At 45.8% G+C, this 25,263-nt stretch overlaps 1 protein-coding gene across 2 annotated transcripts in view; it reads right to left on the bottom strand.

Annotated features, from left to right (window-relative positions):
• The window catches only part of SLC24A3 (solute carrier family 24 member 3), a 503,905-nt gene that overhangs the window by 180,608 nt on the left and 298,034 nt on the right, over window positions 1–25,263 (bottom strand). For both annotated transcript variants that reach the window (XM_032248222.1, XM_032248223.1), the window contains exon 3: window positions 19,239–19,315. In XM_032248222.1, coding sequence (XP_032104113.1) covers window positions 19,239–19,315 — 77 coding nt within the window. The remainder of the gene's footprint in view (window positions 1–19,238; window positions 19,316–25,263) is intronic.

The following is a 25,263-nucleotide window of genomic DNA, read 5'->3' as shown; positions in this document are numbered from 1 at the left end:
TCATCAATATATGTGGGGATTCTGTAATTATCACAAGTGCTATTCAAAAGCTTCCGGAATCTCAGACAAATGATCCTAACGGAGAGAGTCAACTGAACCCTGCAAACACCACTGCCCCAGGGCTTCTGTTCTTTTATGCAGCCTCATTGCTTAGATGAGAACGAAGAGCCAGGACAGGGCTGAGGCCAAAGCTACAACAAGGCTTTCTCCTGGTAGCTCTTCTTTTGAAATGAGGGACAGCTGGTCTACCTGCCTTCATCTACTCCATCTTATAGCCAGCAAAATCTTTCCAAGACACAGATACGGTTGGGTCAATTTCCTGCTTGATCAAATCCCCTTAATGGCTTTCAATGCTGCTGGGATAAATCTAAACTCCTTAGGCACTGGAGATTCTCAAAGATCTAGGTCTCTCTCCTGCATAAACTCTTACCATTTCCCGTCTTGAGCCAGCCATGCCAGCCCCAGTGAGTGCCTTATAAATGCCCAGGTGCTCCGTGTTCTCTCCCCGCTCTGCCTCTGCATACACTGTCTCACTGCCTGGAATGCCCTTCTCTGCTTGCTTCACGTGGCTCCACATAGGCTCAGGATTGATAACAAATTGTTTTAAGCCACTGAATACTTGGTGTTTTGTAATGCAGCAGTAGATACCCAGAAAGGTAGTTCATGCTGTGTCCAAGAAGGATCAGGCAGTTCTGAAATTCAGCTAACATGTGTTGGTTTGGCTGAACTGGCTGTTGACAGCTGATATCCGTCTTCTTGATCAGCGTCTCTGTTGGCTTCAGTTATTAAATATCTTGAATAACGTCCCAATCAGGGGACTGCCAGTGTGCTCTCTCAATAGCCTGTGCTGACTTCTTTATACCAATTAATATCCTACCTTTCAGCTGTGGCAAGTTACCCCACTTCTGTGACCTTCAGGTCCCTATGGTGCCTATCTCTCAGGGTTGTGAGGGTAGACTAAGGCGGTGTGTGGAACACCCAGCACAGTGTCTAGTGCAAGGGCTCCATAAGCAGAGCCTTCCAGCTGTGAACATGTCACCTGCCACTGAGGCCCCCATTCTGCAGACACTCAGGAGTGCTTATCAAAGGCAACAAAACAGATGCTAAGTTTTGGTCCTCTGTTGTGTGCCCTTTTCCAAAAGATGAACCCAGGTGAAAGGCCTGGTAAGAGGCTCTGCCACAGCTACCCCAGGAATTCTCCTCCAACACAGGCAGCAGGACTCCTTTCCAAGATGGGGCCCCAGTGTGGTGCTGACTCCATGAAGCACAGTGGGCTTGGGCATTAGAGGCTGGGATAGTTCTGGGGCTGCAATGCCCTTTGTGGATGAGGGAGCTGTGAGGGCAGACCCAGCCACTCAGGGGTCTGGACGTGGAGGGCGCGGAGCCTGTCCACAAGTAGCCAGCCCTGCTTTGAGCTTGACTTGAGGCTGGCAGATTGGGCCCTGAGAGCAGAGCCACAGTCCCTATCCCTACCCACAGCCCCAGGGTCCCCTGGCTGTGTATAGGAATCAAAGAAGGTAGTTCTCAGATCTATCGTCTAGATCAAAAGCTGAGAAAACTGATCAAACAACATGTCCACTGCTCAAGCCTGGATTTCCTAGTAAGCCACTGTCACGGGAAAGGGGCTGCCGCCCCTACCACCAGAACACTGAGGCCCCTTGGACTGGATTCAAACCCCAGTTCCACCATTCGTGAGCTGCATGCCCTGGGCAAGTTGCTTAATCTCTCTGTGCCTCAGTTTCTTCACCTCTAAAATGGAGGAGACAATACTTCTGTCACGGGGGGGGTGGGCAGCTCATTTAACCTCTCTGGGCCTTAATTATCCATCTGTAAAATGGGTGTGGGAACAGCCACGTGTCGGGACACTCTGATCTCCATGTGGGGGGCTTGGAAAGCGGCTTCCACCTTTCGTTGTGGTCTAACATTTCCTAGTTCATACCTTGAGAGATACCAGGCTGCTCGGGGTGGGGGGGGGAGGCGGGAGCATGTCTATTTATCCCTGTCTCCATTCTGAATCACTCATTTACAAAGCTCTTCGTAGTATTTCTTCATACGATTGAACCTGGAGTATTTACACATACACTGGCTAACCACAATATGAACAGTTTGTTTCCTTGGACTAATTCCTTCCCCAAGCCTTACTTTACTCATTTATAAAATAGGGAGAATTGTACATTCTTGGATGGATTTTAATCCACACTCTAGAGAGTATGGGGAGGACCCTAGACACTTTGCCACACAGTGGGCCCAAACCAATGCCAGTTCTCCTCCTCTTAATGGCCCAGGAACAAAAAAAACTGAACTGCTATATTTGCACTTGACATATTTCCACGTGCCATGTTTCTTTTCTTCCTTGTAAGCATCTTAGTAGGACAGAAGAATTCCTAATTAATTGATGACTGTTTTTTGTTTGTTTTTTGGAACTTCTAGGAAAACTTCTGATGCACTCATTAACCACTTCTGGGTCCATTTGTGACTGAAAAATAAAATGGGTGACCAGTGGCCTGTTAACCAGGTGGCTGGTCTTACAGCAGAGGAGCAATAAACATCAGGGGGCCCTTCTGCTCAGCTCCCAACCTGATGCACGTGGACAGGTTCAGAATCGGCCTGACTACAGCACACGGATAGGCTGAACCACAGACAACCCGAGCCAGGCACTGGCTAGCGTCTTGCCCTTATCTTTAATATTATTATTTTGGGGACAATAGCTCTTATTTGTGATGGAGTCCTGTTCCTTCTATGGAGCGGCTGTGGGCCTTTGTTCCACCCGCACTGGTCACGTGACTCTCTCTAACCTAGGGGCATGGAGTCATACCTGTTTACTCAGGACAGGTAGGCACTGAGCTTTCCCCCCGGAGTCCCTGGTTATACCCCAGCACTCAAGCTCGCAGCTGCCATCCGGGAACTTTTCATCAGGCAATATCAAGTCTTCTGTTGTGTTTCCTAGAACTTAAGGCTCATCAGCAGCTGTTGCATTCTGGGGAGTCTGACAATGTCCTTGCTGTCAGGGATGGATGCTTCAGCTCATCCAGGAGCGCCTTCCTCTTTTACTACATACATTGTAGATCTTGGACCTTGCGAACCTTTAGGCTGGGCCTTAAGAACCTTTTCCTTATTCTAAAGATGAAGAAGCCAAAACCCTGAAGGGCAATTGACATATTCAAGGTCACAGAGCTGGTCAGTGGTGGCTCTGGGATAGAATGACCCACCGCCATTGAGCTGTCATGGAAATAAACAAGCTGTTCTACTGACATCCTCATCCTTCCAGGCTCTCCCTCCTTTAACCACTGAACCAGTTCCATCACCACCTTACCCCAAAAGGCAAAGAGACAGAGGGCCTTGGCACTCAGTTGATTTCAAGCCACTCAGAGTAGCACGGTGAGTACAATTTCTGTATGTCACGTTATTAGAAGGATCACACTAGAAAACAACAGAAGTCTCTGCCTATGTCTTACAGTGCAGGACACCCCTTCCCTTCCTCTTTCATGCTGTGTCTCCATGCCAACGCCATCACTGAATCAAGTACATATGAATACATTCACAGAGGAGCTTTTTACTTCCTTTCCAACATTTTTTTAAAATGAAGGCCAGCTGGTTTTATAAGGAATGACATAGTCAGTCATGTCTTTAGTTATGCTGAGCCCTTTCCAGTTTGAACAAATTCCTCTCTGAGCTGACTCGTCTATCTACCATAGGAAGGGAGACAAGAAGATTCACTTCTTGCCATTTTTGGTATAGAAAGGTCAGATTCATTTGCTAGCAGAGTAAAGAGTGGAATCAAATTTTCAGGAGGCAGGCTGTTGGTGAGGGTTCACACGCAAGCAAGAGCTGCACGTGAATAACAAGCTGCATAGGAAGCGGGACGTAAAGTCAGAGTGGGATCAAAGAAAGGGGCGGTACCCAGCCAGGTACCAGGACCGGATGAGCCTGGTATGTCTGACCAATAGGAGGAAGGTCTGGGGCCCAAGTGCCACGAGGGTGGGGAGAGGAGGGGATGAACTTGGAGAGGTGGGCAGGGCCAGATCTTGCAGTCTTGATCCTCACGTATGTTTCTAAAGCATCGCATGGAATGTGGACATGAGGGGGAGGTCCATCAGTGAGCTCTTGCTATGGGCAGTGGCCTGATCAAGGGCCATGCCTGTGGAGATGGAGAGAAGGAGATGGGATGGAGACCCAGGTTGAAAATGGCCAGACCTTGCTGATGGGTGGGGTTACAGAGAGTGAGATCAAGGTTGATTTCTAGGATTCCAGCATGTGCAGTTCAATGCATGGCAGTGATAATTATTGACATGGCAAAGCTAAGAGACAAACAGGTTTGCAGGGAGAATGAAAGAATTTTGTCTTTTAAAACCTCACAGCTCCATTTGAAACTACATTCAGACTTTATGTAAACCCAAAAAGTGTTTTATGGGTTGCCGTAGGAAACACACACACACATACACATACACACACACACACACACATCTGTACACACATACACATACACATACACGTACACACACATCTATACACACACATACACACATATCTATACACACATACACACACATCTATACACACACATCTATACACTCATACACACATCTATACACACACACATACACACATATCTACACACACACACATACACACACCGATACACACATACATGTATAACTCATGTGCATACAAATGTACGTTTATTTATTCAGAATCACACTTTAAGTAGCTGTGCCTAATATGTTAAAAACTAGTGTCTATTGTATTTTACAATAGGGTTAGAGTACCATTAAATACACATTGTGTGTGTGTAACGTGTGCATGGGGATACAATTATCCTCCAGGGTTGGCCCTCTATAAAGGAGAGTAATGGATCTTGCCCCAAATTAACTCTGAAAAACCAAAGGCATGAAGTCAAATGAATTTGGGGCTGTGTCCAGGAGTGAATGAGAGGCCCACAACCAGTCAAACTGCTGGTCCCATGAAAGCTTCTGATGCTAAAAAGCATTATGCTAACTGCCAAAAAATACCCCTTTGCGAAATTCCTGTGGTCCACAGTACAGAAGAAAAGACAGTTGTAACAAGTTCAGTAAGGGAATAAAATAAATCCTCAGGTTTCTACCTTGGTGCATGAAACAGCAGCAATCAGAGTGCTAATGAAACAGCTGGGAAGGCAGGTTTCATGACCACCCTTGGAATCCACTCATGGGCAAGCAGCAGGGAATCTTTCAGTGTTCTCAGGATGCATCATGAGAATTAGTGAAAAGCATCCAAACCAAAGTCCCAATAATGAGGGCCACGTGTGGATCTAATTTGCCTATGAGCTTGGCAATTTCCAAGTAAAAGGACATGTTAACAGAAAATGTATTTGCAAATAGCTCCTGGGATTCTTGGGAGAAATGGTGAAGCATCTTAGGAAATAAGGATGGGTTAAGGGCACTGAAGATAAGGAAATGGGAAAATGGGCACCAACCTGTGTTCCCAGCTTGTGGTGAGTGGGAGGGCTGATGACTAACCGTTTATTACAAATGTCCCTTGAACCAGCATGTTGGGATCTGGTTCTAAATTCCTCAATAAGTTTTGCAAACTGAGAGGGCAAGTTATCTTTGGGGCTCTTGAGTTTCTTTAAATTGTGAGAACAAAGAAACACCAGAAATGGGAACAGCTTGGGAAAATTTTCAGGAGCCTTTAAAGAGGACCAAAAATGATCTAGAATATCAGGGAAACAAAGGGGTCTTTAGAGCTTGGATTCCTGGGCCCTTACTGGGTGGAATCTTGGAGTCGGGGACAAACAGGACCGCTTACTTTCTCATAGTTGCCTCTCGGGCCAAATGGGGTTCAAAACCAAAGCCGCATTTACAAACCTCACCTCCGCCCACCCTCAGTTGGTGATATGTTTGGATACCTATCATATCTGGGATGCTGAATTTGGCTGCTGAAATAATATCTCAGTAGAGAGAGGTCAATCCTTCAGGGAAAGAATTTAACTCAATAAAAGTTGGAGAACATTGTGATCCTCAGTAATGGTGACTTTTCTTTCAATGCTATGTCTTTGTGCAAACGTTCAGAAAGGGCTCTGAGTCACTGTTAAATTGTAAAATGCACATGTCTTTGCAGAGGAGGGTCTTTGCCATCCCTGGATCTTTGCGATGCCCAAGCTATCTGGACATCTTGGAGAGAGACAGGGCATGCCACTGGTATAAGAGACCTATGTGTTCTTACTTCAGCTTGGTCTCTCCTGCCTCATAAGCAGGGGTTTCCTCAGTATTTAACTTAGTCCATGTCTCTTAAAGAAGGTCTGGCTTCCAAAGTTCATCTTGTTATACTTAAGACTGATGAAACTTCCAGAGCCTTATGAAAGTACAGGTAAATCACTCACTTACCAGCTTAGTGGGCAGACCCTATACTCAGCTGCCAAGATCATAAGCACACTTCATTGCTTTACTCACACGCTACACATTCAATGAGCACTTCTTCCAAGCAAGGCGGCATGCTGGGCATGATGGGGACATAAAGATGACTAAGGCATGGTCCCAGGTCTCCAAAATTATTCTGGGAAGAGGGGAAGGACATGTTGCAGGAGAGCAACAAAGGAAAGTACAGGAGATCTGTGTTAGTGTAAAGTCCCACTCTTCCTTATAGGAAGTAAAAGAAAGCTTAAAGGAGGCAATGACTTCCAGCTGGACTTTGCAGTTGGATTTCAGGGATACCAAAGGTTTTGGGGCTTAGGCAGGAAGTTGGGGCAGGATGGCCCTGGGATTTCTTGGTGGGTGGTGAATAATTGATTTTTGCTAGACCATGATGCATGCAGTTTATAACAGAAGAGAGAAGCAAGACTGCAAAAATAGTCATCACGTGGATTACAGGGATACTGAAATACAGTAACAACAATGGCCAATAATTACTGTGTCCTTACTAGATGCCCCACTGTGCTCAAAGCATTTGGCACGGATTGATTAATTCTCACACAGAGAGCCCTATGAAGCAGATATTATCATTATCCTCATTTTATAGAAAAACGAAGATAAAGAGAAGAAAAATAACTTGTACCCTTTAGGTAGTATATACGTAAAAACCGGCAAGGCTGGGGTTTAAACCCAGGAAGTCTAACTCTAAAAACCCACTTTCCCCACTACGCCGAGTGGACCCTCTGATAGTGGGGGAGATGGAGAGAGGATGGTTCTGAGCAAGGTGTGACTTGATGTTGCTCTCAAGAGGTTGATCTGGTGTTGGCAGAGCTAAATTCTGATTGGACGAGAATAGCCTGAATCCAGGAAGGTCAATTAGATGGTCACTTTCTGGACAAAAAGTGACCACAGCCTGATCCAGCACAGATGCGATGAAAATAATATGAGAGTTAACATTTCCTTGTGTCTATTGTGAGTGGGCCACTGGATAAAAACGTTACACACTTTATCTTCTTTATCTCCATGAGGTAGGTGCTAGCCTCACCCCCATACACAGATGGAGTCATTGAGGCCCAGAACATTAGAGGTCACACAGGCAGTACGTGGCATAGCCAGGGCTTGCACTTGTGACATCTACACTAATCTTGGGAAGTTGTGGAAGGTCCAATAGGACTTGTCAAGTCTAAAATCAGAGCCAGCACTGGAGGGAATGCACTGAAGTGAACAAGTGTGCTTTGGGACCAGTCAAGATGCTTGCTTTTCCTGGCTTAGCGGGTAGGCACAGAAACATGCAGGCTGAATAGAAAGAAAAGCTGTCGGGGATAGGGGCGGGGGGTGACAGGGCACACCTGCAGAGGGTGCGACCATTCCTCCAGGTGGAGTGTGGAAGCTAGGTAGCTGGATGGGAGGCCGGGCATCCTCTTGCACTCCCCTGCCTCCGCGTTGATTCAGAAGAACGACAGAAACTCCAAGACAATCTGCCAGAGCCACCTGCCTCAGGAGACTCTCAGAGGACCCTCAGGCGGCCTCTGAATCTTCACCTCACAGCTGCACCTGTGGGATGCGGGGCTGGGGAGAAGACTCAGCGGGAGTCTGCAGACAGGGAGTTTCAGCTGAAGCCCAGGAGTGGGCACAGGTGCAAGTCTACCCCTCTTTGGGCAGCCAGGCTGGGTGGGATCTGGTGTGTGTTGTCGCAGGTACTGTGGGTGCCCGTCCTTGTCCTTGGGCACTCACGTCCGGAGTATGCCAACCCCATGACGTCCATTTGTGTAAGAGCTTTGGCGGGGCCAACTGGAAATGTTATGAGTTTGGGACCCCCAAGCAGCCCTTGACTGATGATGGACAGGAGCTGGTGGATAAATGCCCCTCCTCCCCTGCCCCAGTTGGGATCATCCTCTGTGGATGTTCTCCATGACCTGCCAGTTCCCTGGTGGGATGAGACTCCAGCCTCCTTCTCCACAGTGGCTCTCCCACAGGCCCTAGAAGCTGCCTTCCTTCTCTGCCTCATGCCCCATAGTGGGCTTCCTGGGACCATCCTCTGAACGAAGTCGCTGCCCTGGCCTCCTTGTCTGAGGGTCGGCTTCCAGGGGAGTCAGCCTGAGACAGCTACCTTGGCTCCCGAAGCTCTTCTGGTGCGGGTCCTCAGGAGGAAGTGACTCCTCAGGACACTGACCGCAGAACATGCTGCATATCCAGGTTCCTGGGATAGGGAAGCTTCTCTGCTGTGAGATCAGGATTTTTTTTAAGCTTGAAAGCCCTATCTGGAGCCTCTACCATATGAGGGAGGCTGGCTGGGAAGAGAAAGGGGAAGGATGCAATAAAAACAAAGCTCCCACCTGATGGTATTTATTCTGAAGTCTCAAGTCATGATAAGCAGCAGGTCTTGTTCTGAGATTTTCCTGGGTACAAAATTGTCAGAAAACTATTGGCAAAGAGACAAAACCATTGAGCACCAACATTTAAGATACATGAAGTGTGTCCTGATAAATTTGAGCATTCGCTTGACCATTTTGTCCAGATTGACTTGCTGAATATTTGCTAAAAACTAGTTCTTTAAACTATGACATATGATCATTCCAAATAGCGTAACTCATTGTTTACTTCGCTTTTGTACTTATGTTTTTCAGAGGAAAAAAATACTCCTGTAAATTGTAGATACAGTCAATACATAACTATTTTATGCACACCTGTGACTGCTGCAATGTCAGCCAAGAAGAACAAATAAATAAAGCGTATTTACTATAAAAACAAATACATAAAAATAAAAGACATGAAGTGGGGAACAGGTGAACCAAGCAATAAACAAGTAAGATGAAGAGGAGCATACAGCAGGCTGCATGTATCTAATCTCCACATGTAAACATTTGGTATCTAAACAATGTGCATAAGCTCTCCACAGAAGGGCGGGGATGGGCTAAAACACAAAATTCTCTCTCTTCTACCACCATTTGGAGCAGTCATAAAATCAAATTGGAAACTGTCTACTTCAAAACTCATTCCCCAAACTTCTTTCGATCTTGCCCAGGCTCAAGACATTAACCAAAGTGGTTGCAGATCAACTGCAGCCGGAGCTTTTGCTGTGGATGCCGAGGAGGGACTGGAGCCTCAGGAATCGGTGTGTTCTGCAGTCCTCATGGGCTTTGCATAATCATAATGGTAGGTAAGATCTATGGAGGCTGTGCCTCAGAAGCAGAACTCAATTCCAGTGCATGTCACTTAGTTGGGATCCCAGGAAGTTCCAGGAGAGGAGCAGGGAAGTGAGTCAGGGCAGGAAGAGCAGCTAATAAAGGTGTGTTACCAAGGAGGGCACTGGGGCAGGTAGTGAGGGCTTATTCCTTTGGGGGTACTCTGGGAGGCGGGCTAGAACATGTGTTTCCGTTAGCGCAACTGAAGCAAGAAGAAACAGGTATTCTCCATCACCAATCCCCTGTCTGTGTGAGGCCTTCTTCTGGGAGATGCTGATTTCCTGGCACTTCTTAGCTGTCCAGTATTCAGGTAGAATGGGATGTGGGGGGCCAGAAAATGCCAAGTTGCAGGGGCTGGAGCTGGGAATTTGGTTGGGCATGCAGAGATAGCAAGAACTAAGCAGGGAGACAGTAGGGTATGGTCTTCTCAGTGCCAGACATTCTGCCAAGAGCTTCACCCACCTGCTTTCACTTTCAGGAGAAAAGTGAAATAAATACTATCCAGTGGGAGCTTGTGTTCCTCAAGGCAGCCTGGTGAGGTGGGTGCTGTGTTTATATCCAGTGACAGATGAGGAAACCGAGGCTCAGGAAGGCAAAACAGCTTGCCCACGGCAACAAGCTAAATTGTAAAATTCAGGACTACAACTCAAGTGGGTTTCACTGCAAGGGCATGCTCTAAACCTTCATGCTTTACATCCAGCTCAGGTCCTAGGGTATCAGCCCACCAGCAAGCTGAGGGGCCTCTGGGGCTGAATGATTAGACCGGGACTTCTGAATTAAGTCTCATGATCAAGGGGGTGAGGCAGTGATTTAAATCACTGATGTATGGAAACATAATTTACTCTCTCTGTGCTAATCCTCTCTGGACACCAGTTTCAGCTTTGTGTTGACACTGACAAATTAAGGACATGCTCAGCACTTTTCCAAGAGTAAACAGCAAATTCCACAAGCTATTCTAATCATTTTTCTCTTCCAGAGTAAAATCCCTTAACTAAACACATCTGTCTGCGAGTGAGTTGTTGCTGGGACCTTTCTGACCAGATCATGTAGGTCCCCTTAAATTTCAACACCCCCTGGTCTAAATGCACTCCTATTTCATTTTTTAGTGACACTGTAAATGGGTTTGTTTTCTTCATTTCTTTTGAAGATAGTTTGTTGTTAGTGTATAGAAATGCTACTGATATTTTTATGTTGACTTTGTAGCCTGCAACTTTATACCCAGTTTGCTCATCAGTTCTAACAGTCTTTTCGCAGCATCTTTTTAAGGGTTTTCTACATATACGGTGATGTTGTCAGTAGACAATTTCATTTCTTCCTTTCCTATTTTATAGTGAATAATAACGTGTATTTCAAAATTGCTAAAAGAGTAGATTTTAAATGTTTTCATCACAAATAAACAAGAATGTGAGGTGATAAATATATTAATTAGCCTGATTTGCTTATTCTACAATGTAATTACAACATCACATTATACCCCATAAATATATACGATTATTGTTTTTCAGTTAAAACATAAATTTAAAAAAAAACAAAAAACCCTGCAGGAGCAGCCTCTCCTGGCTCTCTGGGCAGGGCGGCAACGCTGGTTGCAGGGGGGTCTCCTGTGCCACCTGTCCTGTTGCTCACAAGGACGTCTCCTGTGTCTGAATGGATTTGGCCCTGTGATAGGAGGTGCTTTGTGATGGGGTCGGCAAGCACAGCTGAGCTGCCTTTGGTGGTGTTTGTTGGGGAAAAGACCATGAAGATCAAACACCCCAACACTGACTGAGCACCTATCCTGCGTTCCCACCTGATTGATGTGAATACTGAGGTCAGGAGAAGTTCTGGGACTTGTTCCAAAGTAGGAAGCTTGTTGGTCATATGCATGTTTTTTTGACTCTTAATTTGGCTGTCCTTCCTCCTTACCAGAACATCTCATCCCAACGTTGTTTTGGTAAGCCCGGTGGCCTGGCAGTGCCTTCTATACATCCTGCTTGTTGGGATGGCTAAAGCCAGGCTAGCCCTTGAGAACTGACTAAAGCAGCAGTGCCTCTTTGCTGTCAACCTTTTCTCCAGCCACCTCTGCTTCTTGATTTCAAATAGACAATATAAAAGAGGAAGGGAAGATGCTGAATTAGAATTCATCGCTAGGCCTTCCAGGGTGATCCGTAGCCACATGTGGCTATGTACATTTACACTAATTTTTTTAAAAAACTCCTCATTCATCCTAGCCTCATTTCATGTGCTCAATAGCTCCCATGGCCAGTGGCTACCATGTAGCCATGGGATACAGAATTTTAGAGATACAGAATATCAGACAGCTGGAGAAGCTCTGTTAGACAGCGATGGCCTACAAAAGGAAAGTTGAGTCTCAGAGCCCGAAAAGCAAAAAGAGATCCTTGAAAGACAAAAACAAACAAACAAAAAATCAACCCTAGGAGTGAGGTGGACAGGAGCTTAAATATACAAAATATTGGAGGACGTGGGGGCGAGGGAAGGGGCCTTCTGCACCTCCTGCTGGGACTCTGGTCTTCTGCCCCTAAGAACTGGCTACTGCAGCATTAGTTTATTCATTGGCTCTGAACAAAAGCAATCTGGGCCTGAGGGAGTACATCCAGGGAAATAATTATTTCAGATATTAAAATTAAACAGCAGAAATAACTGGAATAACCTCAGACCCCAGGAAATAACATCCATTTGGTGAGGCTCCTTCCAGAAAGAAGAGCTTCCTTCTTTTCTCCTCCCGAAGGCCTGAAAGGGGAGCAGTCAGCTAGGAGGAAGGGGCCCCTTTCCCCTTTCCACTTGGAACCTGGGCTCTCCCAGGAGGTGCCCCAGCCTCAGGCTCCTTCAAAAACACATCCACATCAGTCTTCACTTTTGCTGAGGAGGGGAGGGTGGGGTTGTGGAGCTGAAGCTCCTCTCCCTCCAAGCCTCCTAACGGTACCTGTGTGATTCAGTCGCACTGACTGGTTTAGACCTGACCCAGGGTGAGTCAACCCATAGAAAATGGTCACCTTACGGCCAGGCAGGAAAAGTATGAGTTGGGCCAATACTTAGAGACTGCTGGGCACTGTGAATGAGGAAACTGACCAGTGCAGGGAGGTAACGAGGAAGCTGGGCAGGTGCGTAAAAGATGACACCAGCTAGAAGCCAGGGCCAGAGTGGAAGCAGAGACGCACTTCTTCGGAGACAATAAGGACTGTGTGGGGAGGGAAGGAAAGCGTGGTCCAGGTCATGCTTTCTAGGCTAGTAATACTCTTTGCTAAGATAGGAATGCCGCAAAATCCAGAAATGGACGGAATGGACCAGAAAACCACAAAACCAGAGAAAGGATGAGATGTGAAGAGGCTTTCTCCTTCCCCAGTACTCCAATCACTTTCATCACTTCTAAACCAAAGGCTGTCCTCCAGTGCTAACCAGCTTTCTCTGTAGCTTTGGGGAACATGGAGGTCGTAATGGGATCATGAGACAGAGGGCACATTCTTAAGTTTAAAAGCTGACCTGGGAATAAGAGACTATTTGGATATAAGCTCATAAGTGAGATTTCCCAATTCCCAGACCAGATAAAACTCCCTGGGTCCAGGTGGGGAAGAAAGAAGCATGGACAGCTGTTGAGGGAGGCCAGGGGAGGCCACCAACCTTGGGAGCGTGCCCTGGACACCCTCACCATGGGAACACAAAAAAGGAGTGGTGTTAATGGTCCTCTTCTTCCTTATTGGAGAACCTCCGCTTGCAGGAAGGTCTGGCTTGACGGCTCAGCTTAGCACAAGAATCCTGCTTGGACATCCTGAATGACCCGCGCTGTAGAGAACCTATCTCCTTTAATATGCAGAAGCCCGTAATGGGCGCTGGACGCAGGAGTGTAAAGATGGAGATGTACACAAGGGAGTCCCTACCACTGGATAGAAGGGCCTCAGGCAGATGGCCAGGGACCTCCCACGTGGCCAGAACATCCTCTTTGCTGCTCTGAGCAGCCTGAAAAGGCCCAGATGGCAGCAACCCCAACAGCTCAGGGGAGGAAAACGTCTCCTCTGCCTGAATTCCCAAGTTTCCTGTGAAACATCTCGGGGCATGCTTAGAGTTTAGAAAACAAAGACACACATCAGGAGTTTTCTCCTTGATATGTCTTTCCCAGCACATCTATTGACAGGTCTGGGTTGCTGAATTAGCAGCCGTCTTACCAAGGGGACTCACTTAAAGAGAGTTTGCCTTGGTATGAGATAGAGAATCATTTTCCAATGTGTGACACCCTCTGCTCTCATACACACAAGCATATAGAAATATCTGCCTGCCGGAAGATAGGAATTACATTAAAAAGCAGAAAGTACAAAGGACTAAAACAGATTTATAAGAAAAAAACAAACAAGCCCATTCAAAAGTGGGCAAAGGATATGAACAGCCACTTTACAAAAGAAGACATACATGAGGCCAATAAACATATGAAAAAATGCTCATCATCACTGGTCATCAGAGAAACGCAAATCAAAACTACATTGAGATACCATCTCACGCCAGTTAGAATGGCGATCATTAAAAAATCTAGAGACAACAGATGCTGGAGAGGATGTGGAGAAATAGGAACACTTTTACACTGTTGGTGGGAGTGTAAATTAGTTCAACCATTGTGGAAGACAGTGTGGCGATTCCTCAAGGACCTAGAAATAGAAATTCCATTTGACCCAGCAATCCCATTACTGGGCATATATCCAAAGGATTATAAATCGTTCTATTATAAGGACACGTGCACACGAATGTTCATTGCAGCACTGTTTACAACAGCAAAGACCTGGAACCAACCCAAATGCCCGTCGATGATAGACTGGACAGGGAAAATGTGGCACATATACACCATGGAATATTACGCAGCCATCAAAAACGATGAATTTGTGTCCTTTGTAGGGACATGGATGAACCTGGAAACCATCATTCTCAGCAAACTGACACGAGCAGAAGATCAAACACCGCATGTTCTCACTCATAGGCGGGTGTTGAACAATGAGAACACATGGACACAGGGGCAGGAGCATCACACACTGGGGTGTGTTGGGGGGAAATAGGGGAGGGACGGTGGCGGGGTGGGGAGTTGGGGAGAGATAGCATGGGGAGAAATGCCAGATATAGGTGATGGGAAGGAAGGCAGCAAATCACACTACCACATGTGTACCTATGCAACAATCTTGCATGTTCTTCATATGTACCCCAAAACCTAAAATGCAATAAAATAAATAAAAAAAAAATCAGAAAGCAAGGCTCAAAACTTAGGAATCATACTTTTGAAAGCTGACAAGGTGTGCAGAGAGTATTTATGCCTGCTGCGGAGTTTCATCTCTTAAAGATAGACAGCCACCCACACCAACTTTGAGAAAGAATTCCAAATATTGATTATTTAAAGCCTCTTACTGGAAAAGAAATGTGTAGCTTGGCTTATAATCTCCAAGATTCAGCTATCTGTGTCATGGGGATAATGAGCAAAATTTCACAAGATCTTTATAAATCGCAAACAAACTAAAATTCAAGCAAATTATTCACAGCATTCTTCCTCTATTTGGGGCAGGCTCAATGAATCTACAGGGTGCAAATTTCCTCACAGACAGGAAATCCTGCTTTTAGTGTTTCAGTGTTATAATAGATCAGATATAAAGCAAGTTCTAAGACAAGTGTTTTCTTTGGGTTATCTTTTGCTGAAAAAATTGTCAAGATCATGGATTTCCCACTAGTGAGGAAACCATACATGACAAACAGCCAGAAGGAAATCTTTTTTAAAAGTGCACTCTCAGGCTTGGGATTTCTGAAATACACAAAAACGGAAAGATCCAAGGGAGCATAAAAGCTGTGATGTTCAGAAAGTTGAACCAGAAATGGCTGTTGGATCCTACAAAGCACACACAAAACAGGGAAGTATCTACAAGAAAAAAAAACAAAGAATGCAAGCTTTGTCATTTAAAGTTTAAAAGACTGTATCAAGGGGTCAGAACCATCTGTGTCTCCAGACCTCCTCCCAAACTGAAGCTGAAGGCTGCAAGTCTTAGGAGCAAAGCTAACTCATGGACCCCAAATGGAAAGGGGCAGGTTGAGTGTAGGTGCCAATGCTGAGTGTGATCAGGTTTCAGATCAAACTGGAGCAGCAAGGACTAGGCCCTCTGGTCCAGATACGTGACTAGGAGCAGTGAACCCCAGGAAAAGATGGCCCTATGGCCCTCTCTTGGGGGCAGCCTGGGTTGGCAGGACACCTCGATGAGACCCTCCAGCAGAAGGCCATCACTCCCCTGCCTGGATAAGGCAGACCCAGCTCTTCAGGGGTCTAGAGACAGCCTCCTGGGGAGGTTCTGAACTCTACACCTACTTCTGGATATTCTCCAGGGCCCCTGGGACTCTGGGACTGCCTGCCCAAATGGCCCTGAGCCTTTTTCTGTGTCCTGCCCGGGCTCTTCTCAACTGACTGGAGGGCAGATGACTCTGGGTCACCTCTGGCGAAGCCTAAGCTAATGCAGCACTAATCCTAGGCAAGGAGGGATGGTGCTGGGGTGACAAGATCAGGAATCTCCCATCACTTCCAACGCAGCAGCCAAATCACCTGTGGTGCCTCCCATGTGAGGTCCTGCCAGTCTCCCCATGCTCACACTCTCTCACTCTCCACCACCTACACCCTTGATTTCTGCTCTCTCTAGACTCCCTGACTCTCACCTGTCTGTGTCATTGACCACGAGGCTTCCTATTCCTGTTCAGAGTCCCTTTTCTTCATGTGTCTCTGGAATCTGCCTACCCACTCTTCAAGAACAGCAGCACCCTGCCTTCCTGATGCTGATGGTGCCTTCTCTAAGCTCCCACAGAACAGCAGGCTGTATAGACCCTCTTCAGCATTTAATGCACGGCAGGTGCTGACCATAAGTGGGTCTCTTCACAAGGCAGCAGGTTCCTTCAGAGTGAGGTGGTGTCCTCAGCATCTAGAAGGACTCAGCCCAGCACTGCTCTGCAGGGGCTCAAGAAATGCCTTGTAGATGTCCAAGTGCAGGAAGTCTGTGTTTCGCTTCCTGCAGCTTTGACCTACGCATTCATCTGTTTCCTGCCGGCCACTCAAATGCCAGATGTTACCCTTGCAGCAGTTCTTCTTACATCCAATGATGTGTGTTTAACAATTTCTGAGCATCCTAAATGTGCTGCATGACACGGAAAGTGAAGGGAATAGAAGGAATAATTTACTCCTGCCTTAAATAAAAAGCGACTGTGCAACTTTAGACATTCAATGGCTGGACACAGTACAAAGGGGCTTCTTTACTGGGGCTTACGTTCTGGTGGTGGGGGCTTATATTCTAGTGGATAGGATACAAGATTTGGTCTTTGGCCTTGGGGATAGCACCAGCAGGTCCACCCTGACATCTGTCTCGGCTCTGCTGCTCTGCCTACCTGGTTTCACGTTGGACTACAGTCATGTATGTTATGTGAGGAAGCTTACCCCACTTGGGTCTCTTCCTTCCAAAGGTGAAGCCAGGGAGGAGGCCAACACAGGCCGTGGCAGCAGGCTCAGGGCTATTTGGGTAAATAGTTCTGGGCTTCCGTGTGCTTGCAACATAATCTTGAAGGGATGGGCACTGACCTTGGTCCGTGAACTCCTTGCCCTGTGTATTCTAAAGCGTAGGGCCCAGGATGAGCCTGGATTGGATACCAATGATTCCAAAGTGCTAACTTGCAGGCTCAAGCCCATTCTTATGAAAGTGTTTAAGGAAGATAATATATATTTGTGTCCATGTTGCCTTTATGCCAGCCTGGAAATGCACTACCGCAGGCAATAGAAACCTTCCTGGGTGTCCTGGGCTCATGAAGAGCAAGAAAAATGCACCTGCTCTGCCTTTAGCTGATGACTCAGTGAGTCCAGAGGGGAGATGGCGGTGGGGAGAAAGGGCCATACAGCTGCAGGCGACAACATCTCTTCAGGAGGATGAAAGCATGCAGTGTTTGGATCCAGAGTGGAAATCTCATATCTCAGATGTCAAAGCATCAGGATGCTAATGGCTACCAGGGGATTCTGGATCCAACTCCGTGCCTGGGGCTCCTCAGCCTTGCGACAGGGTAGCCTCCTTGGTGCCGAAGGTGACGTCCATATTAATGGCTCAATGCACGCAACTCCTCTAAAAAGCAGGGAGGGCTAGGAGGGTTGCAAAAGTTCTCCTTACTCATTTGATATTTTGAGAGAATGTCCTTATAGAAAAGACTTTTTATGCTCCCTTTTTTGGGGCTGGGAAACCAGTTTAAGAGTTGTTCGATTTTACCCAGAAAGGGAGTCAAGATGGAGGTGGCCTGTGGGTCTTAAGAGGTCAAGTGTCTTCCTGGAAGTGACACACAAAGCAAGGCCAGCAGAAGTGGGCTTCAAGCCCATGTCTTTTCTGACTCCAGAGCCCAGGCTGTGCCTGCTGACCTGCTCCAGCTGTGGTTTGAGAGTAAAGTCTCTGACCCCTCTGTTGAATCACAGTGGGCTGTGACTGCAATGGTGGAAATGACACCGTGGGACATCAAGGCTAAGTCACCCTCTTTCTCTGAGCTCTCTAGGCTGCCACATGGAAGTCTGACTGCCTGAAGCTGCCACACTGTAGAGGTCACTGTAGGTGCTCTTATCAACAGCCAGAGCTGGACCAGTCCTTCAGCCATTCCAGCCCACATACAGGCATAAAAGGGGAAACAACCCTTTAGGAGCAGTGGCCCAGACACGGCCATTGGAGTCAGTCCATCTGAGGCCCTGGATTCCACTGAGAAGCATTCCTACCTTGCCCCTTCTAAGCACTCGACACAGACAACCCAAGAGCGAAACGACATGGTGACTGGGCATGCCACTAAGTGTGAGGAGTTCATTCCCCCGCAATAAATAACTAGAACGGAATTGAGAGTATTCTGGGGGAGAGGGAACGCCACAGAGATGGGGAAGCATTAACGTACCTAGTCCAGAATTTGGCCCAGAGATTTCTGGTTGGACTGCTGTCTACTCCTTAGACAACCTCACATGCATGTCCTTCCACAAACCCCTCCAAGGGGAATACAGACTTTAGAGCCACAGGCTCTGTGGCAGAAGATGCTGAGACAGTGGTGGACAGTGAGAGGAAGGATGGGAAGAGAATAGGCTTTTCTTGATCGTCTTCTATGTGTTAGACACGGTGCCCGTTGCCATTACATGCAATCCACTCCGTGAGCAAATGCTCTGTCCCTGCCATGTGCCAAGAAGGGGTCTGGGAATGGAGCCATATGCAAAACCAAGTCCCTGTTCTTAGGGGGCTTACGTGTGAATGCGGGTGAAAAGTCGATAAGGAAGTAACTACACGATGGCAGGCAGCATGGAGGAAAGCAAAGCAGGGCAAGAGGAAACACGGCGGCATTTCAGAAAGGCCAGTTAGGAAAGGCTTCCCAAGACGGTGGTGTTTGAGCAGAGGACAGGGTCAAGTCATGGAGAGTGGAGCTGTTTACAGCCCACACTCTGGGCACTAACATGAAGGGAAAATGCGTAACAGATGGCTCCAGCTTCGAAAACTGTGGTTTTTCATCTCCATTTGGGTGATGGCTCCCTACAGGGCTCGGAGGACCCCCGCCAGGCATGTGAACAGGAGGGCGGAGAGACTCCGCCGGGGGCATCTCAGCTGCCTCACCCCACACCCCTCGGCCTGTCCTATGGACCCTTCAGGCAGGGGCACAGAGGGGTACTTACACAGAGCACATGGAGGACCACCGCGCCTTGTCTTCTATCCTCGTTGGTGAAGATGTCATTGGGGAATTCGTGCAGGGCTAAAGAACAGAGAAAGAAAACCATCTCAGTACAGATGACCACATTTGCAGTGCTGTAGGTCTGGGGCAGCATCACCAGCCCTTTTGTCAAGTCTTGGTTTTAATATGGTCCATGAACTTGGATGAGAAAAAAACCTACACATTTAAGTTCACAAAACTAACCAGAATTTAGTGTTTCCTTCAGATAGGAAGGTAGGCAACAAACCACAGTCGTGCTAGAAGAACCTGGGGCTCAGCCCCGAGACCTTTTCATAATGCGTCATGGCATCGTACTTGTGCGGCTCTTACTACTTCGATCTTACGGTGGTTGTTAGGTCACCGCCTGTGACTTAGAGTATCATGAGGAGGCACGTGAACTACTACATTGCAAATCTGTTTTCTAATATTTTAACAGCTTCATTTCCACACAGTCAGTTTCCATGTGTAACCTTATGTACTTTGCTGCAGGCATGCATCGAAAACTGCTTTTCTGAGCAGGGAGCTGTAGCCTTCAGTGGATCACCAAAGGAGTGCGTGGCTCAGACAGATTTGAGGCCCCTGCTTTAAGTGGGTGTTCATTTTGCTCCTTTTCTACTTTGCCTGAGCTGGTTTAGGGTGTGGGCCCCGTGGGCTATGAGAACAACCCTCTCCCTGCTCCCTCCCTCTGCTCCCTTTTCTAAGTTGACCTCCATTTGTGGCTGAACTGGAATGCCAACCACAGGGATGTTCATGCCTTCTCAGTGTTTCCAAGCCTCTCTGCCATGAGATGAAAGCTGCAGTCTGTGAACTGACGGTCCCAAGCAGATCCTCCACTTCTGACCAGGCCTCTTGTCCCTTCCTCTCATAAAATCCAATCAACCTGCTGGGCCAGGTTCTCATGCCTCCTCTCCTTTATGAAGCCTCCTGTGGTCCCTCCGATAGGAATCCACAGCTCCTTTGCTGGAGGATGTGCCCATCACACGCTGCAGGAAGCAGCACACACCACTCCCACCCACAGCCCCACATGGGCAGGCATCACCAGCTGCTGAAAGAAGATTTTTCTCCAAGCTTGATGATGTCTCCAAGTCTTTCTTTTTTTTTTCTTTTTTTCCCCCATTTATTTATTTTATTGCATTTTAGGTTTTGGGGTACATGTGAAGAACATGCAAAATTGTTGCATAGGTACACATGTGGCAGTGTGATTTGCTGCCTTCCTCCCCATCACCTACATCTGGCATTTCTCCCCTTGCTATCTCTCCCAGGTCCCCACCCCCCACCATCCCTCCCCTATTTCCCCCCAACTGACCCCAGTGTGTAGTGCTCCCCTCCCTGTGTCCATGTGTTCTCATTGTTCAACACCCACCTATGAGTGAGAACATGCGGTGTTTGATCTTCTGCTCTTCTGTCAGTTTGCTGAGAATGATGGTTTTCAGGTTTATCCATGTCCCTACAAAGGACCCAAACTCATAGTTTTTGATGGCTGAATAATATTCCATGGTGTATATGTGCCACATTTTCCCTATCCAATCTATCGTCGATGGGCATTTGGGTTGGTTCCAGGTCTTTGCTATTGTAAACAGTGCTGCAATGAACATTTGTGTGCACGTGTCCTTATAGTAGAACGATCTGTAATCCTTTGGATATATACCCAGTAATGGGATTGCTGGGTCAAATGGAATTTCTATTTCTAGGTCCTTGAGGAATCGCCACACTGTCTTCCACAATGGTTGAACTAATTTACACTCCCACCAACAGTGGAAAAGTGTTCCTATTTCTCCACATCCTCTCCAGCATCTGTTGTCTCCAGATTTTTTAATGATCGCCATTCTAACTGGCGTGAGATGGTATCTCAATGTTGTTTTGATTTGCATTTCTCTGATGACCAGTGATGATGAGCATTTTTTCATATGTTTGTTGGCCTCATGTATGTCTTCTTTTGTAAAGTGGCTGTTCATATCCTTTGCCCACTTTTGAATGGGCTTGTTAGTTTTTTTCTTATAAATCTGTTTTAGTTCTTTGTAAATTCTGGATGCCAGCCCTTTGTCAGACGGGTAAACTGCAAAAATTTTTTCCCATTCTGTTGGTTGCCGATTCACTCTAATGATTGTTTCTTTTGCTGTGCAGAAGCTGTGGAGTTTGATTAGGTCCCATTTGTCTATTTTGGCTTTTGTTGCCAATGCTTTTGGTGTTTTGGTCATGAAGTCCTTGCCTACACCTATGTCCTGAATGGTTTTGCCTAGATTTTCTTCTAGGGTTTTTATGGTGTTAGGTCTTATGTTTAAGTCTTTAATCCATCTGGAGTTAATTTTAGTGTAAGGTGTCAGGAAGGGGTCCAGTTTCTGCTTTCTGCACATGGCTAGCCAGCTTTCCCAACACCATTTATTGAACAGGGAATCCTTTCCCCATTGCTTGTTTTTGTCTGGTTTGTCAAAGATCAGATGGTTGTAGATAGGTTGTGTTGCCTCCGAGACCTCTGTTCTGTTCCATTGGTCTATATCTCTGTTTTGGTACCAGTACCATGCTGTTTTGATTACTGTAGCCTTGTAGTATAGTTTGAAGTCTGGTAGTGTGATGCCCCCCGCCTTGTTCTTTTTGCTTAGAATTGACTTGGCTATGCGGGCTCTCTTTTGGTTCCATATGAAGTTTGGTTTTTTCCAGTTCGGCGAAGAAGGTCATTGGTAGCTTGATGGGGATAGCATTGAATCTGTAAATTACTTTGGGCAGTATGGCCATTTTCACGATATTGATTCTTCCTAACCATGAACATGGAATGTTTCTCCATCTGTTTGTGTCCTCTCTTATTTCGTTGAGCAGTGGCTTGTAGTTCTCCTTGAAGAGGTCCTTTACGTTCTTTGTTAGTTGTATTCCTAGGTATTTTATTCTCTTTGCGGCAATTTTGAATGGAAGTTTGTTCTTGATTTGGCTCTCTTTAAGTCTGTTATTGGTGTATAGGAATGCATGTGATTTTTGCACATTGATTTTGTATCCTGAGACTTTGCTGAACTTGCTTATCAGTTTCAGGAGGTTTGGGGCTGAGATGATGGGGTCTTCTAGATATACAATCATGTTGTCTGCAAATAGAGACAATTTGACTTCCTCCTTTCCTATTTGAATGCCCTTTATTTCTTTTTCTTGCCTGATTGCTCTGGCTAGAACTTCTAATACTATATTGAATATGACTGGTGAGAGAGGGCATCCTTGTCTGGTGCCACATTTCAAGGGGAATGCTTCCAGTTTTTGCCCATTCAGTATAATATTGGCTGTTGGTTTGTCATAAATAGCTTTTATTATTTTGAGATACGTTCCATCGATACCTAGCTTATGGAGGGTTTTTAGCATAAAGGGCTGTTGAATTTTGTCAAAGGCCTTCTCTGCATCAATTGAGATAATCATGTGGTTTTTGTCTTTGGTTCTGTTTATGTGGTGAATCACGTTTATAGGCTGTGTTGAACCAGCCTTGCATCCCCGGGATGAAGCCTACTTGATCATGGTGGATAAGCTTTTTGATGTGCTGTTGCAATCGGCTTGTCAGTATTTTATTGAAGATTTTTGCATCTATGTTCATCATGGATATTGGCCTGACGTTTTCTTTTCTTGTTGAGTCTCTGCCGGGTTTTGGAATCAGGATGATGTTGGTGTCATAAAATGATTTGGGAAGAATTCCCTCTTTTTGTATTGTTTGGAATAGTTTCAGAAGGAATGGTACCAGCTCCTCTTTGTACGTCTGGTAGAATTCAGCTGTGAACCCATCTGGATCTGGGCTTTTTTTGGGTGGTAAGCTCTTAATTGCTGCCTCAACTTCAGACTTGTTATGGGTCTGTTCAGGGTTTTGGCTTCTTCCTGGTTTAGGCTTGGCAGGAGGCACGTGTCCAGGAATTTATCCATTTCTTCCAGGTTTATTAGTTTGTGTGCATAGAGTTGTTTGTAATAATCTCTGATGATGGTTTGAATTTCTGTGGAATCTGTGGTGATATCCCCTTTATCGTTTTTTATTGCATCAATTTGGTTATTCTCTCTTTTCTTTTTTATTAATCTGGCTAGTGGTCTGTCTATTTTGTTGATCTTTTCAAAAAACCAGCTCCTGGATTTATTGATTTTTTGAAGGTTTTTTTGTGTCTCTATCTCCTTCAGTTCTGCTCTGATCTTAGCTATTTCTTTTCTTCTGCTAGACTTTGAGATTTTTTGATCTTGCTCCTCTAGCTCTTTCAGTTTTGACAATAGGGTGTCAATTTTTGATCTCTCCTTGCTTCTCATGTGGGCACTTATTGCTATATATTTTCCTCTAGAGACTGCTTTAAATGTGTCCCAGAGATTCTGGTATGTTGTGTCTTCATTCTCGTTGGTTTCGAAGAACATCTTTATTTCTGTCTTCATTTCACCGTTTATCCAGTCAACATTCAAGAGCAAGTTGTTCAGTTTCCATGAAGCTGTGCGGTTCTGGGTTAGTTTTTGAATTCTGAGTTCTAACTTGATTGCACTGTGGTCTGAGAGACTGTTTGTTACGATTTCCATTCTTTTGCATTTGCTGAGGAGTGATTTACTCCCAATTATGTGGTCAATTTTAGAGTAGGTGTGATGTGGTGCTGAGAAGAATGTATATTCTGTGGATTTTGGGTGGAGAGTTCTGTAAATGTCTATTAGGTTTGCTTGGTCCAGGTCTGAGTTCAAGTCCTGGATATCCTTGTTAATTTTCTGTCTGGTTGATCTGTCTAATGTTGACAATGGGGTGTTAAAGTCTCCCAGTATTATTGTGTGGGAGCCTAAGTCTCTTTGTAAGTCATTAAGAACTTGCCTTATGTATCTGGGTGCTCCTGTATTGGGTGCGTATATATTTAGGATCGTTAGCTCTTCTTGTTGCATTGATCCTTTTACCATTATGTAATGTCCCTCTTTGTCTTTTGTGATCCTTGTTGCTTTAAAGTCTAATTTATCAGAGATGAGAATTGCAACTCCTGCTTTTTTTTTTGCTCTCCATTTGCTTGGTAAATCTTCCTCCATCCCTTTATTTTGAGCCTTTGTGTATCCTTGCATGTGAGATGGGTTTCCTGGATACAGCACACCGAAGGGTTTTGTCTTTTTATCCAATTTGCCAGTCTGTGTCTTTTGATTGGGACATTTAGTCCATTTACATTTAGGGTTAATATTGTTACGTGTGAATTTGATACTGCCATTTTGGTGCTAGCTGGCTGTTTTGCCCTTTAGTTGAGCTGGTACTTGTTGTTCCTTTATATGTGTAGAGCTTCTTTCAGGAGCTCTTGTAGAGCTGGCCTGGTGGTGACGAAATCTCTGAGTACTTGCATGTTCCCAAAGGATTTTATTTTTCCTTCACTTATGAAGCTTAGTTTGGCTGGATAGGAGATTCTGGGTTGAAAGTTCTTTTCTTTAAGGATGTTGAATATTGGCCCCCACTCTCTTCTGGCTTGTAGGGTTTCTGCTGAGAGATCTGCTGTGAGTCTGATGGGCTTCCCTTTATGGGTAACCTGACCTTTCTCTCTCGCTGCCCTTAGTATTTTCTCCTTCATTTCGACCCTGGTAAATCTGACGATTATGTGCCTTGGGGTTGCTCTTCTTGACGAATATCTTTGTGGTGTTCTCTGTATTTCCTGGACTTGAATGTTTGCCTGCCTTGCTAGGTTGGGGAATTTTTCCTGGATAATATCCTGAAGGGTATTTTCCAGCTTGGATTCATTCTCTTCGTCGCATTCAGGTACGCCTATCAAACATAGATTAGGTCTTTTCACATAGTCCCACATTTCTTGGAGACTTTGTTCATTCCTTTTTACCCTTTTTTCTCCAGTCTAGCCTTCCCATTTTATTTCATTGAGTTGATCTTCGACCTCTGATATCCTTTCTTCTGCTTGGTCAATTCGGCTGTTGATACTTGTGCATGCTTCGCGAAGTTCTCGTGTTGCGTTTTTCAGCTCCATCAATTCACTTATATTCCTTTCTATTTTGTCCATTCTTGTTAGCATTTCGTCAAATCTTTTTTC

Source organism: Sapajus apella, unplaced genomic scaffold, assembly GCF_009761245.1.
Source record: "Sapajus apella isolate SASKATOON/1434 unplaced genomic scaffold, GSC_monkey_1.0 scaffold65, whole genome shotgun sequence".
NCBI classification, from domain to species: domain Eukaryota; kingdom Metazoa; phylum Chordata; class Mammalia; order Primates; family Cebidae; genus Sapajus; species Sapajus apella.
The sequence above is the reverse complement of the archived record's forward strand: the minus strand, read 5'-3'. Positions and strand labels throughout refer to the sequence as shown.